General features: G+C 37.8%; 1 protein-coding gene across 7 annotated transcripts in view; it reads left to right on the top strand.

Annotated features, from left to right (window-relative positions):
- ZDHHC14 (zDHHC palmitoyltransferase 14) overlaps positions 1-1,596 on the top strand; it is a 93,553-nt gene extending 91,957 nt beyond the window's left edge. For 5 of the 7 annotated variants that reach the window (XM_021532093.3, XM_031504358.2, XM_021532097.3 and 2 more), the window contains one exon: positions 361-1,596. In XM_021532093.3, the coding sequence (XP_021387768.1) occupies positions 361-762 (402 nt within the window). In that variant the 3' untranslated portion in view covers positions 763-1,596. The remainder of the gene's footprint in view (positions 1-360) is intronic. The other 2 variants (XM_021532095.3, XM_021532096.3) reach the window with 1 other exon arrangement.
- The last annotated feature ends 17,719 nt before the right edge of the window (positions 1,597-19,315 follow it).

Here is a 19,315-nt window from a genome sequence, read left to right as displayed (position 1 = left end):
CTGTCAAAATAATTCTTATTCTGGAAAACCTCTGTGGTAGGTTAATTCCTACATGTGAAGACCAGTTAAAAGGACAAAATTGCCTAGTGTTTTTTAAAGAACACTTAAATGAACACTGTAAATGTATATCATCATTTTCTTTGATCATAATCCAAAGAATTGGCTCAGTTATGCATGCCTTTCCTTTTTTTTCCTGGGCAGCATGCAGTGGGATGTTTGGGTGGCTAACCATGGAATGATACTAATGGCTTTCTTTTTTTCTCTTCACATCCCATTCTTTTCCGTACCTTTTTATCCATATTCTCCCTTTTTTTTCTCTATTTTGTTTTTATATGATTTTGACACCCTTCCATTCTACAGTGTGACCAAGATCAGTGCATTCAGAGCACTAAATTCGTTTTGCAGGCTGCTGCCACCCCCCTCCTACAGAGTGAGCCAAGCATAACTAGTGAAGAGCTCCCTTTACCAGGAAAGACTTCTATCAGTGGGCCTTGTGCATCTCTGACTCTAGGGCAACCAACACCACCATCTTCTATGCCTAATCTCACATCAGATTCAGGTTTGACAGACATCATACCATTAAAAGAGGAGCACGAAGGCCATCAGTTCCTCACTCCTGAAGAAGCTCCGTCGCCCCCCGGGATGCTGCCGAGTGGAAGTCCCATTGCACACAGCCGCACGATGCACGTGCTGAGTCTGGCCAGTCAGGACTCGCTGCACGAAGACTCGGTGCGTGGCCTCGTAAAGCTTAGCTCAGTTTGAACAGCTTTTCTGAACATCTCACCATTTCCTGGTGTCTATACAACTCTGTGCTTGACAGGAATGACACTGCAGTGCCACTGTAAGGCTTCATAACATGCCTGTAATGGAAACTTTATCATTTAATGGAGTCTACTAAAAGGACAAGGTATTTTTTGCAATGGAGCTATGGCATTTTTTTGACCAGGTTGTTAACAGTTGTGCTTTGATGGATGACTGGCTTTTACTTTTAAATAAAACCAGAAAAGGTCAATGATCTCACTTCCTGAAGTTTGGGTACAGTGAGTTGGAAGTCAGCCTGTAAGAAACACCATGTACAGTACAAAAGAGAGAGATTCTTGGATGTAAGTGTCATGCTCTGTGTTCTATGCTCTTGTAATACACTTGTTACGGCTTACCACACCTGTGGCCAGAATGATCTGCACTTACATGTTATGCTACCAATATTTGAGATAGAAAATTGCCATTCCATTTGTTAATACAAAACAAAAGACTGCAGATGTGGATTTGCATGCCACGCTACAGTATGTGTTACAGTGGTGTTGGTATTAAGAGAAAGTGCTGCTTTTTTATTTGTGACTTTCAAAGTGCTGTTTCATTTAAAGACAGTACAGCAAACAAATTAATGGACTATATTTTTTGAATTTATTAAATTTTATTTTAAATTAATCAGTGGTGCCTAGAAGATGATGAATTACTGATTTGATCATGTTGCATATCATTTAACCTTCTGTTTAGGTGTTTAAGTGAGATATTGTGTTGTGCCATACCACAAGATTCTTCCACTCCCTAATGTGATACAATTACTGTGGACCTCCAATAAAATGACATCCTCTATTTTGTGGACGTGTACAGTTATCCTTACACAGTTTTCATGGGGAAAAGAAGGGGAAATCATGACTTATTGACATAGTTTGTAAAGATTTAACTGGAATATGTGTACATGATAAAACTATGGAGGAATAACTGGTTACAATTAGGATTGCTTCACCATTTTTATGGTTTTCTTTGAACTGTGTATTTGTTCCCATAGGAGCTCTTTATTTGGAACCCACAGAATTAACCTCTGCTTGCACTGTAATTCAGTGTGGCTGAAGGGTGAGGGGCTTAAGATTCAAGACAAAGACAGAGCTTAGTGAAGTAATCTGAAATGAGTAATAGTCTGTAGAGCTTTCCCGGCCATTGTTCCTCATTTGTATTTGTCCTTTGATATTTTAAATAGAAATTTTGGTTTCATGGAATTCTTCTGTGCTTTTTCTTTGCTTCCTTAAGTAAAGCACAACTAAAAGGTTAAAGGGAATTTTATAAGTATTTTTCGTGACAGCTGAAGAGAATATTAGTTAAGCTGAAAAACTGTAATAGCTTTAGTACTGTATTTACCTGCTTTTCAGGGTGTGGAACCTGGATTCTTCTTTTCCTAGGACAAATTATGTACAGAATGGGCTTTATTTAATGTTTCTATTGCATGAAAGCTTTTGCCACTTAAGAAATGTTATTCCAGTTCTGTATTGTTGACCATGTCATTCACTGACTCCAAGCTAAAAAACCTTTTTTCTTTTAATTTTTGTTGTCAAAATTGAGAACAATCAGTCTGCAGAAAATCATTCACCCATGCTATTGAAGATTAAGACAAAATGCTGACAAAATCCATATTCCTGTAAGCTTTCATGAGCAGTCTATTTCTAAAACTGATGATGTTACCTTGGACCTACTTCAGTGTGTGGAACATAGCAGTGCTTTCTGTCTGTAAGTGTCACAATGCGTCCACCAAACAACCTCTGTCCTAGTTATTTGAGCTACTGAAGAAGCTCTGGCAGACAAGTCTGTCCCAGCTATTATAAACCACCTTCCTCGTATTTTCCAGAAGCTGGGACGGTCTGGAGTTCTTTCCATCAGCCAAAGTGTAGTGACAGACATGTCCCAGTTGGCTGATCTCCCAGTAAGCCATGAGTTTCAGCATTTCTGTGTCTGCTGTTGAAGAAATCAGTGGTGCTCATCTTCTTGATTTCACCTTTCCCCAACACAGCTTCTTGGGTATGAAGCCATGAACGTCTGCATTAAAGCAGGCAGTGGATTGAGGGCTGGAGATATTGGTCTGATAGAGCTGGGTAAAGAATCCCAGCTTTGAGTTTGTAGACCAGTACTTGATGAATCATTCTCTTCTCTCATAGGTGTCTGTGGGTAGTTAACTGTGGATGTGGTAGTTAACTGTGGATTACTCACCACTTTGAAGGGCAAGTCAAATATTTTTAATGTGGTATCAAAACTTTCCATTTGTACTAGTCATGATGAGGGTGATTATTTTAAGGAAATTGTTCTTTTTAACTTTCCCTGAAATAGCAGATGGATTTTATGTTTCCAAGAATACCAGCTTCGTGACAACGTTTGTATGTCACTGCCACTAGGGAGTAGTGAAGAAGGCTCTGTGCACCGTAAAATTAGTGTCAGTTTTAACATGGAAGGGAAGGGAGGGGGGCAGGATTAGAGTCTTTATGCTGTTTGCCTTGTGCTTGTGTTTTTCACCATCGTTTTTTGAACCTTCTATTTTGTTTACATGGGAAGTGTAAGAATTATGAAACAGTGGTGGAAACAGATGCTTCAAATGTACTTGTTCAGGTGACTTTCTTTTAGTTTTTAAGATGATACTATTTTTTTTCTAAACGTGCTGCCTATGTTTTTAAATTTGGCTTTTGAGAATATACTGAATACTTTGAATTCGTTTATACATTTTTATTACCCCTATTTTAAGTCTTTTCCTCCCCATCTGTCTGTTTTAAATGGTGACATCTTGAACCTCCCAGCCATGCCTGCCTTGCGAGGACATCTGCTGGAAGGCTTCGGAACTAAGTCCTAACCCGCGTGGATCGGTCATTGCAGCCTTTGACTGACAGCAGTCGGTGGTTCAGCGGCAGGTTGATCAAAAAGGTAACTTTAGCAGGGTTTTTGGATGCTTCCCCTCACCTCCGTCACTGTCTTCAGTTCTGGGCACCCCCTTCGTTGGAACTTGTGTATATCTCTGGAATGAGTCAGCAAAGTAACTATCCATCACCTTCTCTACAGATTTGATTGATATTTTATTTTGAACTATGAGCATGCACACTAAGAATCCAAAATTACAATCCTTGTGAGTACTGCACAGGGTTTTTTCTATTTTTTTCTGTGGCAGTATACTACTATTAAATAGCTCTTTCCGTGTTTGATTTATAAATCTAGAATAAAAATTGATATTTTCAGAAGAGTAGATTTTTTTTTCTTAAAAGCCTAAGATCTTTGAATGTGTAAAAACTGGTTAGTCTATCTGATTTTAAATATTTATTCTGCTTTTGTTTTTAATAATATTTTCCCCTTCTAGTTGTCTATATAGTCTTCTTTGTAGAATGAAATACAGTGCTTAATAAAAATTTTTAAGGCTTTTTATTTTTGTGATTTCTCAAAGATATTTCTATCTTAAAGGAAGTTTTATATTCATAGCAGTTAAACAGTAATGTAATAAATGTCCAGGTGTTACTGCATTTTCATATTATAGTACATCCTTTGGTAATTTGTCATCCCTTTCTGTGAACTCATGATACAGGGAGATGTATTTCTGCATTCCTTAAAAATAATCTGATAATTAGTAATTAATAATCTGATAATAATAGATGGAAGATTAGTTGTTTTGCAGTTGTGTAGATCCCAGAAGAAGCAAACTGATCTCATAAACCCAAAGACATAAGACGTGGGTAAAATAAATTTATGAGACATGTCTTACAAATGTGATGACCAACTTGTGATAATGCAGATTTTTTTCCTCCCCAGTCTATTCAGTGATTGTAACAGTTCACAGTAACTGAATGGTTGCCTAATGTTCAAAATCCTTAACAAAAGGAGTTCACTGGTGGAACAAAATTGAGCTTCTATTTGTCTTTTAGCTCCCAAATTCAATAAATACAGTTTGAAGAACAATTCAGCAACATTGAGAGAGATCCAATCCTCACTTAAGTTATATTCTGGTTTAAATTGTATGTGGGAACTGTCATGTATTTGTGGACTTATTCCTTTTCTCCCTTCCCCTCCTTATCAGCAGTGTTAGTCTGAAGCTGAGCATGGTGTGTTCAACCATGGGCCGTTCTGACTCTTGGTTTTAAAAGTCAGTTTCTGCCCAAATGATCCTGTTTGAGGACTCATGTGGAATGAAGTAGTATCCTTCAGCACAGTTCCAAATAGTCCTAGGCCTGAAATATGAATGAAATGTGTTTTAGGCAGTTGCATGTAGATGTAGCTCACTTAAATCAGAGCTGTCCTAATTTTCAGGATTCATCTGGGTCAGGGCTCCCTGATTTTGGCTGCCTGCCTGCAAAGGTGTTGCAGTTTGACATCTGAGTGCACTGCCTGGGCTACCAAAAGGCTCATGAGATTAAGTGATCTCCTTAAACCTGTGGGTATCTAGATGAATTATGAGTTGTTGCAGCAATTCAGGTCTATCACCAGAAGGCAAATGTCTGCAACATGCAACTATACCATTTAAAAGTTCACCACAAACAAGACAATTTGGGGAGAAAAAGTTTTGGATGTTCTAAGGAGATTAAACAGGAGTTTGTTTCTAAGGTAGGTCAGAGAGGACAGGAATAAGAAGATGAAAGGGAGAAAGAGTGAAAGCAGAACAGAGATTATCAGGTGACATGGAGGAAAAAAAGAATTACCTGTAAGCTGTGGAGGGAAAGGGAGGGGGTATAAACAAAAAAGCCTCATGGGAAAGAAATGAGGACAGCTGTTAATATTGATCAAACAATATTTTTAAAAAACCCAGAACAACTCAAAACCCCAAAATTACTCATTGGTTTGTTTTTGGTGGTTTTTTGTTGTTGTTGAGTTTTTTTGGATTGTTTGTTTGTTTGTTTAGAAATTTCTTAAAAGTCATTCTAGAAAAAAAAATAAGGTCAAACTTTTGAGAGAAAGTGATTGTATGAAGATGGTAAGGAAAATGTAATAAGTTAGTTTGTCCTCAAGCTCTTCTCCCTTAACTTCTTTTTCTATTTCTGTTTTGAAAACATGTCTGTAAATATAAAAAAGGGTAAAGTCTTGACTCCTTAGAAGTTGACAGGAATATGAGGACATTGACTGTGATAAAAATGGCAATTGCTTTAGCATTTTGAATTTCCATACTGTTAATCATTTCAGCATTATGTATTTCCATACCAGAAGTGCTATTGTCTTGGGAAAATGAATTATGTAGTATGGCTAAGTGTTTCTAAATTAAATTACTTAATTAAATTTACCCATCCTTTAGTGGAGTATTTTCCTAAGCAGTAGTTTCACCAATTTAACATGAAGCCTAGAATTCAGTCAGAGTTTCTGTGACTATTGTGCAAATTGGAATTAAGACTACAGGCTAGATAAAGTTTGTAGTTTGAAAACTGGAAAGATCTGTCCCACAAAGATGTATTTACGTTGCAATAGATAATGAAGTCAGTTCCACTGGCAACAAAATGTTGGTGACAGTGTTATCTTGATGTATTTTATGCGCTTTCCAACTTTAGCTACATTGCCACTTCTGAAAACCTGGAAAAACAACCAAATTTAATCCAACTCTAATTTTAATCTCCTCAAACCCAAAGCAGGTAACAGCTGCTGGAACTTAACTGTGTATATTTAGGTGTAGTTACAGAAAGGACATGAAGGGACCACCTTAAAACAACTTGGCTGAATGATCTATGATGTGAGGAGAACTCCTGTAGATTTTCTTTCGTTCCTCTTAAAAGCACCATGTACAACTGAGAAAAGCAGGCTCTGAAGTGTCTCACTTTGTAGTCTGTGCATGGCAATCTGCAGGGATCCAGCTGCCCTGGGCACTGCAGCTCAGAGGTGGGAATGAGCTGGACTCCTTAGAGGCTGGTGGCACTGCAGTTACAGCAGCGTTTGTGGGAAGGCTGGGAGCGATTCCTGTCACTTGCTGTCACTAGGCATGAGGGCTTTGGTGGCAAAGGTGTTAAAAGTCCTGGATTCACACAGGAAAGTTCATTTTTCTATTTCATATTCTTCTTAGTAGCTAGTATGAGGCTACGCTTTGGATTTGTGCTAGAAACAGTTGATAATTCAAGGATTGTCATGGTTTTGCAGGAAAACTACAACTTCATTGCAATAAACAGAAAATTGGTTACAGGATTTCTAATGTGTCTGCCCTGCTACCTGCTTTGTGGTAGTGGAGCAGTTGATGGTGGTTTTTGGCTGGAATGGGAAGGACACAGCTAGACAACCTTCCTTTTTTTACTGAAATGTGACGTTTCCTTCTATGTAGGTCACAGAAAATTAAAAACATGCTTCTGTAATGCTGACCAGCTAACTTTCTAGCTGCAGAAGATACCTAATATTTTTATGTACCTTAGTTTTCTTCCTAAATTGAAAGGAAAAATAAAGTTCAAAAAAGTTCCCATAGGTTCTGGAGACTAAAATAGAAGAACTTTTTGAAACACAAATGGTGTTTGATTTTTAAATAAACAGTAGGTGTTTAGTGTTTATTTTATTACATATATGAAATTGAAATACTAAAAAAATCATCTCAGAGTTCTGCTGTTATTTTTATATTCACAATGTCTTAAAATGGTTTTGAAGGGATGTTAAAGATCATCCAGTCCCAACCCCTCTGCTGTGAGCAGGTACACGTTTTTCCACAGTTAGACATGAAGAAGAAAGCAAAATTAAATGCTTTATTCCATAATTGCACATGTAGCAGCTGTTTCTAAAATTCTTGTCTTTCTCTTGAATATTTTTTTCTCTCATATGAAGGATTTAAAATCTTCCATCTGTAAATGAATGTTCTGTAACACATTGTACCTTGGTTTTTTAATTATTTAATAAACTTCTGATAGGATAAGTCAGGACTACTAAAACCAGTTTTCACAAATCAGGCAAAAAATCAAAATGCTGTTTTTTATTACTTCTGTCACAAGACTTCACAATAGCAATAGATTCATGCAGTTGATATGAGATTATTTGCTCTGTATTCCACATACTGGCCCATACACATAGGAAACCATATTGAAAGAAAACCTAAAAAATTTGCGTTGACAGCCTAAAATATGTTATGGAAAATAATATATTGGTGAGGAGGAGCAAAAAGACTTAAGCAGAATGTTCTAGATATAAATGCTTGTGACTGAGTTTGTTCTGAAATTTGGTTGAGTATGTATCCGCATAAGTATTTTAATGCATTTTGAAATCTGTTTTCTTGTTACCCCTGCTTAGCACTTAAGACTCATTCCATGGAGCAACATTTGAAACAAACTAGGTTTCTTTTAAAAAGAAAATCAACCAGAAGGTAGATTCCAGCAGCATACCTGATGCAATCCAAAAGCTCACAGGACCAGACTGGAGCTGGTCCAGAGTTTCTGTCCTCAAAACAAGTACAGTGTGGACATGAGGTGAACAGCACCAAATGTCTTGCTACAGAAATCTATGTATATTAAACTCACTACTTGTGAAAGTAGATATAACCATAGATTGGTTTTCCAACTGACTTGTATTGTCCCTCTTGTTGAGACTGCTGAAGTTGTGCTCTTTCTTAGCTGAAAAAAAAAAACTAAAAGCAAAACCCCAAGAACCTAGTGTCTGTCAAAATTAACTTTTATGAATTCATAGGTTGTTTTTCTTTAAAATATAAAAAATAATCCTTACATGAGCAGTGTGCCCAAAAATGCTCCTGGAAATTTGTCACATGCAAGACTAACACATGCATTTCAAGGATTAGCTTTCAGTAGCATCATATTCCTGTATAAGCTGCCTATTTGCTCTCACAACCTGTCGTCTAGAAATCTTGTGGTCTCTTTTCTGGTCCATGTCAGTTTGGCTAGTTAATGAACCTTAGCATTAATTATTATAAGGAGATGGCTTCTGCTTTGCTTTAATTTATGCAAGTCTATTTGAAGAGTTTATGTAGTATTTCAACTATTTATGTTGTTGCTGAATTATGGCAAGTTTTTGTCTCTGCTTAATAGGCAGTCGCTGTGATCTTACATTCTCGACATAGTAATTAGTGATCCTGATGCCTAAGGAATGGATTAATGTTTTAAGACTGATGTTTGCATATTTTCTTCCTACATGCTTTTGCTGGCTGTAATGACAGTAGCATCCTACAGAAATTTACTGACACATATGTCAAGGATAATTAAGGAGCACTGATTACATACCTTAAAAGCCTTTAAGATGTGCATTTCTCCCACTGACTGTAAAGAAAGAATATTGAGTTGCATTAGAGAAAACAGAAACATGGTGTAGCATGTTGGCTTTTATCTAGTCTCATTCAAGCAGTATCACATTCACACAAACTTGTATTTGTGGTCACCCTACAATTTGTAGAAAAGCAACGTGCGTGTGAAGAGGGAGCCTTAAAGTCTTTAATTCAGTGTCTTTCCACTGAGGTACACAGCAAGGAGTTGTTAATAGCACAGTTCAATGACAGATGTGTTGCCTTTTCATTAAAGGAAAATGAATGGGGAATGTTGCTTGCAGCCTGGTACGTGATTCACAAGGACTGTGTGCAAATCAAGCACAGATAAAAGCCTGAAATTTTCAACTGGTTAGTACTTGTGTCTTAGCCTAGAGACTAACTCTTGACCCAGCATGCTGTTGATGTTACCTGTGCTTGAACATCTGCATTGAAGCCATTTGTTCATACTGAAAATCCTGTACCAAAGTACACTGTAAGTAATCAGTCTCAAAACACATCAATTTCTTGATTTTTCTTCAAGCTACCTTTTGCTTATTTCTCCAAAAAAAAAAAAAAAAGAGGAAAAAAATTCTTTCTTTTTTTTTTTTTTTAAATAAATGGTACAAATGGTTCCCCAGGGTTATAATTAGGATGTTTTATATAACCAAAATGTTTGAGCTAACATGAATTAAAGGACATGCAGTGTTACGTGATTAGTTATTAAGATTAAATTTACAATTTGTAAGTAATTTAGAAATATAACCACATGCATGTCTTCATGTGAAATCACCGTTTTGGATATTTGTCTTAAGAGTTCTGCTAAGTTTATATAAGTGGAATTTCCAAAATAAAAATACAGTTCAGAGGCCAAAAATCTCTGACTTAGTTCATAATTAAAGGTTTTGTATTTATTTTGGTTTTATCATTTCAGGAGTTGCATAAATGGCAAATACTTTGTTCATGTAACAATATTCTTGACATGCAGACTCTTGTAATTAAATGAGCCATATTTTATGAGCAAGATAGATTAAAAGACCAGTGTACTATTCTTGAGCGTAGAAAGTCTGTTTGATTTTACTTCTTTTTAAACACAGCTTTCCAATACTCTGTTCTATTATATTTGATATCATATAACCTATGTAAAAAATCAAATATCCAGGTTTGTTGTCTCAGTAAGATGTTTAGCTGATTTCACAGAGTCTGGTGTTTTCCCAAGTCATTATGATCATCTAGATCTGAGGTGTTTTTTCTGTCCTCTCAGATTTAGGCAGTATTCTACTCTAGTGCTCAAATTTTTTTTTTCTAATGGATAATGCAATTGCCTACAGTTCTGCACCTATCAAGGAGCAGGAAATCTTTCCAGGCTTTTTTCTGCTACTTGAGTTTCATACTTACCTCTGCAGTTTCTCCTGCACTTCCTTATTCTAGGTTTCTACATGTTCTTCTGTCTTGCTCTGTTTTTTTGATTTGGTTCTAGAACAAGATGTTTTACGAGGAACTTTAATCTAATGAAACATTGAGCTGTGTTTCTCTTTTGATTTCTAGTTGCACCTCTTTCAAGGGGGGATCAGCTGTAAACAGAGCTTCAAATGTTCAGTTCTTAGATTGGAAGCTGGTGAGGTCTGTAGCCTTCCACTGGGCCTCAGGTGTCCTGGGTGTCACATCTTCTGTTTGAGACAGGACTTTATGTCTGGGAGGGGTCCCCACTTGTGTAGGTCTTTTTTAGTTTCCTCAGTGAATATAGGAATTTACAGGTATAACAAAGATGCAGTTATATTTATGATCGAGTGGATAAATTGAAACTTGTTCTGGTGATGTATGATTTGAAAAAAGCTTTCCTCATAGTTGTATGAATTTCAAGGAATAGGGAATAACAAGATTGTATTGGGTTTGTCAATGAAATATGTTTCAAAAGCAAACAAAAAAGCACATCCAATTAACATGGGAAAAGAGCTCCTCTACATTCTGAGATTTTTAAAGGAGGCCTTTTTTCTGGCCACACTCAACCTTTGTTACTTAAGTGTCACTTGTCATCACTACTCATTTTTGTGTTTGCATTTGCTTTCTCAATTTGGAACACACCAATTTTGATTCTGAGCTAGGTGATGGAAGAATATATTGCCTCACTTTTTCCATTTTAAGGGTATTGGTTTCCTGCCTAAGGCTTCTCTTTTCTAGGATTCTCTTGCCACAGCAGCATGACCATCTCCCACAGGCTTGTAATGTTCATGTACTTATAGATAGAGATATATACACACACATTCATGCTCTCTGTATTGCTCCAGGGGTTTGTTGTGCTCTGGCTGCCATGCTCTGTGTTGGCTTTTGCTGAACTGCACAGGGATGCTGCCAGTCCTCTGTCCTGCCTCAGTCTCCCTCAGGCAGCCCTTCCCTCAGCACACTGACAGCAGCCCATCTCCACGCACCACACAGCAGCTTGCTGACATCCTTCTCTGGCAGCTCCAAGGGTTTCAGGAGGATCCACACCCTCAAGATCAGGCTGAGTGCTTGAGTCTCTTTTTCTTTAGAAGACCCTTCTAAAAAGTCTGCTCAGTTTTGCACTGTGCTTTCTTTACAAGCAAGTCCACTGTAGCATGGACTTTTATCCACACACACGTAATGCTGAACCTGATTTTGTTTTCCTGTTCAAAGCAGATAAGCCATAAAGTAGAGCTTTTTTTAATATACTTCTGCAGCTCCCCTGTGTTTCTGAGTTTTATCTTGAGCTTATTTGAAAGTCTGCTGAAAGCTTCAAGATAGCAGATTATTTTGTGTAAGTGGCTTGGTGGATGACTCGACCAGTAAATTATTTAGTACCTGTCTTTCCAGAAGGGCTGAAGCTAGGTTATGTGTTCTATAATTCAGAAAACACTTGACACTTGAGTGAACAGGCACATACAAAAAGGAACATGACTCACCCAGTATTAAAGTAAATCTGTTGCTTTCGGATGTAATTTTTTGTCTTTCATCATTGTTCAATGTTCATAATTCTACATTAAATAAAGTAAGGGATGTAGAATTACGGACCCAGATCTAGTAGGTAACAGGAACAACCCTGTTTAATTGTAGCATTTAAAACCTATTGGATTATAAAAACAGATGTTGTTTGTTCTTTTTTTCTTCCAGAATAACTGCTTGTGTCGGTGCAGTTGGGTTCAATGATGTGCTATTTCAGTCCTCCAGAAAGTTACTGCTTCTTTTCCTGTGAAAATACATATTTGCAGAATGGATCTGTGCTGTAGACAAATGTGTTATCCTATCGTCTTAATATGTATCTCTTCTATTAATTTACTGAAGTATAATTCATAGCTGCTGTTTTCTTAAAAAGGAAAGTGTCCATGCAATAATTGTGCCCACATAAAATAATATGGGAAGATTGTATAATGTATTTTTTTTGTGAAACTGAAGAAAAAACACTGTGAAGTGTGCCTTCGCAAATGGCATCTGTGCAAAATTGTGGTCTCTGTGTCTTTATGTTGTGAGGACCTTGTTCTTGAAATGGGAGTTTAATTGGGAATTAATATATTTATCAATCAAAGAAAAAAAACTCCTTTTTTCAGCATCTGATGTATACAAAATTAGCAAAATGTTATGAATAGGAAAGAGTTTTGTAATAATTCTCATGAGGAAAAAAGGGATCCCACTTCCCCAATTTTGTCTGCAGTCAAGATCATCTAAAAGACTTTTCCTACCTACCTGTAATGCTGCAAAATTGGCTAAGTAATTGATGGTTTTACCCATTGCATGTAACAGGAGTTGGAAGCTAACACGCAAGGTATTATACAAAACCTCATCATCCAGTGGTTTGATCAGCTAACATTTAAATAAGATTAACAAGTAGGAAAAACTCCCTTTTCATTTGATTTCTTTATTGCATTATCTGCCAAGCTTTGAGACACTATTGCCTCAGGTTAATGTTTTATAAAAACAATTAAGTAAAGAAGCTTACATTGATGCAAGGTTCAATTTTTAAATTATAGAATTGGTGGTGCTCTGCAGTGATGCGAGTTACATGCATGTGTGACCTAGCAAACAGATTACATTTTTGCTATCCTCCCTTCTTTGCTGCTTTAATGTTGCCTTCAGTAAATTCTGGGATTTGGAGTTTTTATTTGTCTCTTATAATTTCCAAGAAAGTAAGAAGCTTATGTGTCTTTCAGGAAATTAGCTGGGGATTTTTTTTCTGCTTGAAGCCTCCCAGTCTTAAAATTGGCATCATTTGTTCTAATTTAACCTGTGTTCTAGGCTCTGGGAATGGAAAATTTAGCTCTACAAGGAAGTGAAATATGGTTTTTAAGGGTTTTTGTTGTTCCCTACTCCCATTTTCACGGTGAGGAAACTAGATTAGAGGTGTGTGGCCCAATCAAGTCATTAAACTGCAGTAGGCTATATCTCCCAGAAAACAAAATATATGGGTTGAGTGTTAAACCCCAGATTAAATTCAGGAAATAGTTATTGAGAAGGAGTATTGCTGGAAGGGACCCTGAAAGCTTCTAGTTCATCCTTGTGTCTCAAGACATACCTGTCTCAGTCCTCAGTTCAAGCCTGAACCACTGTATCTGGTTATATCGTGTTTAATGGGGGAGACTCTCCAGGCTCTCACCCTCTGTTGTTTCAGCAGCCTGACTTCATTAGACATGTTTTCTTAGGGTCTCAAATATTAAATTATATTTTCTATGAGTTTTGATGAAATCTCCCACAAGGTGACTGATTCTCATTATCCCTTGTCATGGCTGTTGGGGATGTTGGTCAGGCAGCACTTTTCTTGGCACTGGCACACTTCTCCTTGGGCAAAGGTGCCATTGGTTTGCTCTGGTGAGGCTCCAGCTCTCTGACCATGCTCATTCCCCGTCTCCCACCTCTCACTGGGCCAGCAGCAATCCCATGGAAAGCCAAATCTGAGGCTCTGAGCCCCAGATCTTTACAGAAGAACTGCTACCCAGCCAGCTCTACTTGCTTGAGCCATGTTCTGCACTGTTTCCATAGGAAACTTGGGGCTGCTTTGTAAAAATAAGTTAACTGTAGTTGTTTAGGGAGGCTTTATTAATCCTGCTTGTAAAGGTCTTCAATGGATATATTACTGGATTTGATTTTATTTTGGTTTTTTTTTTCTAAGATGCAGTCAAAGTGATGAAAATCTGAACAAGTACTTAGATCCTATTATCTTACCAAAAGCATGGGGAAGATAATGGAATTTTTTAAAAAAAACTTCATTTCAGTGGATGCATTGTGACAGTCTGTTGATGCCATTTCATCCAAAATTCCTCATACAACTGGTATAATTCTTTTGAAAGAAAACTTGTCTTCATAATACAGTTCTGATAAAATTTAGGTACAACACAGTTCAGAAATGGAGGTCTCTTGGGAGATGGATGGGGAAGGAAGAGGAGAGAAGGAAAGGGATGAATTAAAGAAGAAGCATGTATTTCTACAGGCATGAACTATTACCTGGTTTAAGTCTAAGTAAGAAGGTTATTTGTACGTGGTTCTGCACTTTAGGATGTGTTGTGCTGGAATAATTTGGATACATGGAGTATGTGCTGTGCTTTTACAGGCAAGTTCTGCTTGCTCAGCCCAGAGTAAACAAATTTTATGCTCCAGCAACTGCTTCCTGATTGCTCTGTGGAAAGGATCTTAAAAGCAGCACATCCCCTGCTCTCACCCCAGAGAAAATAGCACAAATAGCAAATACTAACTAAATGAACATAATGTGTAGTTTCAAGCCACCTACCATTTGCAAGGCATTTGTGGATTTGCAGTGTTCCTTTAATCCCTCAGGCTCCCTTCTCAGTCATGGGGAGCACCTGTATTTCCCAGTAATACTGCAGTAAATGCTGAGTCCACTTGTTCTGGTGTAAAATATCCTGGGGCTCAGCTGCCCCAGCAGAAGTCTGAGCATGCAGACTGGTCAGTTCAGGGGTCCTTAGCTCCCTTCTCTCACATACTTGAAATGCAACCTGTTTGTATGGGAGATTTATTGCTGGATTTAATTATTTATGTATTTATTTATTTTTCAGAGGACTTGAACTAAGCAGCATTGCTGATGTTCTCTGATGAGAGGCTGTGTAGGGCCAGGAGGCAGGGCTACTGTTCACTGTCAGATAGCACTGCTGTGGTTCATGCAGTGCTCTAAGGGTATTCAGAAGATGCCTGAACACCTGTTTGAAAGGGAGCTCTAAGGAGCAGGTGAGAGGTGTGTCGGCAAGAAATTTTGGTTACGTGTACCTCCTGCCCTAAACAGGCAGCTATACTTCCAACAGTTCAGTCTTTTCCAAAGCAATTTCAATTATTACTTACAAATGGTTTGATGAGATAGCTGTAGAGGAAGAGAGAAGTATGAAAGACAAGTAGAACCTAGAATGCATGTCAGGTTCTGGTTCAGCTCAGCCCTCAGCAGAAAACTTCTGAAAAGCCTGGGCATCTCAGCAAGCAGAGGTGAAGAACAGTTCTCAGAAATCCTGTAAAAACATCACTGGAAATAGCAGAGTTCTGAACTGGCCACTTTGCTGAAGCTATCACTTACACAGGGAACTGGAAACAAAAAAAAGTAGGAAACACAAAATTGAAGTAGTCATTGCTATGAAAATTTGATGCTTCACAAACACAAACCTCATGATCTTTCTGAGTTGTTTTTTGTTGAGCTGGAAGCCATATTTTGAATACAAGGCAGTAGCACTAAGGGGTTGGGGGTTTTGTAAGATTGGGAATTGTTGAAGGCACGCCTGCACAGTAATCACAGGCTAATTAATCTTGGTGTTCAGTCAGCAGAGGCAGTCATCTGGAGCAAGTCTGCCATGCAGAGCTACGCTTCGTGACTGAGTCGTGGGACTCAGGAAGCTGGATGGCTGACTTGCTTTGTGTGATCTCAAGCAAGTTGTTTATTGTCATCATGTTTGCTGTACCAAATGTTCCACAAACTGGTTGAGTTCATTTTGGGAACTAATGTTGTGTTACAATACAAAGATGCAGTTCCCAGGCAGAAAAGGAATTTCTCATAATCTTCTGTTTCCTCATACGTAAAATGTGGTTTCTTGCTCCCTCCCTCCCCTCCAGAGAGGAATTGTATTTACTTAAATTTGCTCACTTCAATGAAATCACATACCAGTGATTTTGAACTTGAGAATTCTGGAGTTCAAGTTTATCGTGTTCTGCAGTCCCCAGGTGCTCCAGGTTGCTGAAGTAATATGTGCTATGGTGTGATGTGCTTTAAGTGTATGTGATGTGCTTTAAGCACATTATAGACTTGTCAGGGATCAAGTATTTTCACACAGATCTTTACTATATAAATTTTCTACTTGCATATGTACATATGTACCTACACCTAAGCACATTATAATAGCTGTATTTGTGTGTAGATAAACATGTTCTGATATTGATAGTCATGGCAGATTACAGTCAGCAAAGAGGAAAATCACTCCCCTTCCTGAGTTATCATCAGTATTAAACTGCTTCCATTCAGGAATGCTTTGTTCTGCAAGGAGAAAAAATGTGACAGTGCTGCACTTTGAAGTTTACATTATTATTGCATACTTACTTATTAATACTCGATAAATTAAGAAAATACTGTTTACTTATTTAATGTTTTAAAATATTGTTAATAAGTATATCATGCAATGTGGCATTATATTTCTTAAGTGGAACATGTTTCCTATGGTATGCTGCTGAACAAAAGCTTGTGGTAACTTTGACCATGTGTTAGATGCTGTACAGGGATCTAATGATAGCTAAAATAGTTGTTTCTAAAGCCTGTTTCTCAGACTACCTGCAACTTTTGAACTTCTTGTTAGTAGTCCATTAAAAAATGAGCTGTTCTTGTTTGCTGCTGCTGCTGTAGTAGACTTAACAGAAGCTGAAATTTATAATTTGGTTTTTAATTTGTTGCCTTTGTAAGAAAAAAAATGGTTTTTAATGCCATAAAGATGTTATCAGTTGCTAGCAGAAGGAAGAGCAGTCATTTTCAGTCTAGGAACTGAACTGAGAACCTCTGGCTCTGCCAGACTTTTCCAGACAATGTTTCTGCAGTGTCTGCCAAGCCACATAATTCTGTACCGAGCTGAAACCTTTTCCTGCTCTTCCAGAATCTGTGTGGACAGATTGCAGTCCAGGTTCAGAAGATCCTAGTGCAGCTTTGTTTATTTCATTGTAAATCTGTCCTTCGGATTTCCAAGAGTTGCACAGGAGCTCAGACATGCCAGGTTGTTGAAATGCCAAGTCATGTCTTTCCACTCCCAACTGTCTCTCCAAGGCATCACAGAAGCACTTTCCTGAGGCATGTTGCTGCCACCTTCCAGATCCTGCAACAGTTTTTATGGAGTCCTTATTTATGGATCCTACACATTGGTCACAGGCAGGATGGTACAGCTCTGGGGGGAGACTGCACAAAAATTTCTCTCTGTACTGTCCCAAACATTGACAGCTGTGCGCTCTCCTGATGCTCAGAGTAGCAGGTTGGTGTCCTACAAATTGCTGCAGCTCAGGCTTATCTAATAATAATAATAATAAATAATAATAATAATAATAAGAAGATAATATTTGAAGGAATCCAATGCAGCAGAAAAGAGCTAGCAGAGTGCGAGGATCCACACTTCCTCATCCAAGAAGATGCAGTGCAGATGCTGCACAGTCATGGTGCTGCTGGAGATTTGCTCTCCAGTGTGGAGACCTTGCAATGACATCAGCCTCAGAGCCTTTTAATGCTGCCAGGGTACTTCAAAGCAGTGACCATGCAAGCAAAAATCTAAGCCACTCCTAGATTTTTAAGCACATGGAGTTGGAAGAGAGGAGGAAATATTCTGATTTCTTATATTTGAGCTATGGCCTGGATGAGGCTGTCTCATTGGCAGAGATCAAGTGTATCTGACAATGTCTGGCAGACATGTATACTGAGAGACTTGAGAAGCAGGGTTGAAATGGTGTCCAAATTTTAGGACTGTCCTTACTGGATGCAAAATAGGAAAGGGAAGATAAATTCCCACTTCTTTCCCTTGTAGTCTAGCACTACTCCAATGTGGACAGCAAGTTTTCAAGTATCACATTAACTAAGACCCCTTCCTTACCTTTGTGGTTATCCACAGCTGAACATGTGCTTGTGCTGTAGCTACCCTTGTTATTAATTAGCCCTCTCAATCTTTATTATTACTTCCTAGGAATGTGTAAGCCAGTATTTTCTGTGATCTGCATTTTGACACATTGCATGGGTCTGTATCCATAACACAGTCTTATTTCTGCACTTTCTTTTGTCCTGTCAACGCATATTTCAAGATGTTGCAGATATAGTCATATTGGCTAAAATTATACACATTTGAAAGATAGATAGTTGTTATTTTCAGCCTATAATTAAATCATAATGGAATTTGAATGGCTATTTTCCAGGTTGTAGCTGAGGTGGGGTTTTGTTTGTTTGTTTGTTTGTTGGGGTGTGGTTTTTTGGTTGGCTGGGGTTTTCTGATTGTTTGGGTTATTTTGATAAATCAATAGACTACAACAAGAGGAGGGGGTTTGATTTCAGTTAGCCTGCAGTAGACACGAGGGAATGAGGACCAGCTGTATCTGCCTGGTTTGCAACTGTTCTTCCAGTGCCCAAATGAACAAGAAAAGATACCAACAGCTCAGTGAGTTTTAGTTCACTCTGAAGCATTTTCTCTATGGAAATTACCTTACTGAAATGAATAGCTTCTTTCTTATTGAAAAGTCTAGAAAACTGTGAAGAATCTCTATAAGTTAAATTAATCTCAGCAAGCTTTAGGAAAATAATAGTTTTTATTGCCCCTTTTCATTAGCAGTAGTGTAAAAGTAAAAGCTGTTCTGTAGAAAACCTTTGGCTAATATCACAGTTTTGTTCCCTAAAAATCCACTAGTAGATCGAATCTGTTCAACATGAAATTAATTTTGGTATTTATTTCTTTTTATTTAATTCCCTGGGAAGAGAAGGGGTGGCATCTGTAGTGTTCTAATAAATCATTTAGATTAATTCAGTCAGGACTGGTTTCACATGAAAAGGTTCCTGGAGCTGGGTGGTTTCTTTATTTCCTTATTATTCTTTAGAGATGTCTTTGTACAATTAATAAAATAGTAAGTCAGAGCAAGTTTCAGAAGTAGAACTATGTGTTACTTCAAATTGTAAATTTAAAATTTGCCTCTTTTTTAGGCTTAATTACACATATAACATAGAACCAGAACAGCTGGCAGGTCACTGATCTGTTTAGTCCAGTCACATTTGATTGCAATGGCCAGAAGGAAGATGCACTATGTCCTGCCATGAGCAGTGAGGAGATAATCTCTCAGAGGAAGGGCAGGCCCAGGATATGAAATCTGATGACTTTTAGCCATTTTATAACATCCAGGATGGTGGTGTTCTTTTCTTGTTTAAAA

The sequence above is a fragment of the Lonchura striata genome, chromosome 3, assembly GCF_046129695.1.
Source record: "Lonchura striata isolate bLonStr1 chromosome 3, bLonStr1.mat, whole genome shotgun sequence".
In the NCBI taxonomy this organism is placed as follows: domain Eukaryota; kingdom Metazoa; phylum Chordata; class Aves; order Passeriformes; family Estrildidae; genus Lonchura; species Lonchura striata.
This window is presented reverse-complemented; position numbering and strand designations above follow the sequence as displayed.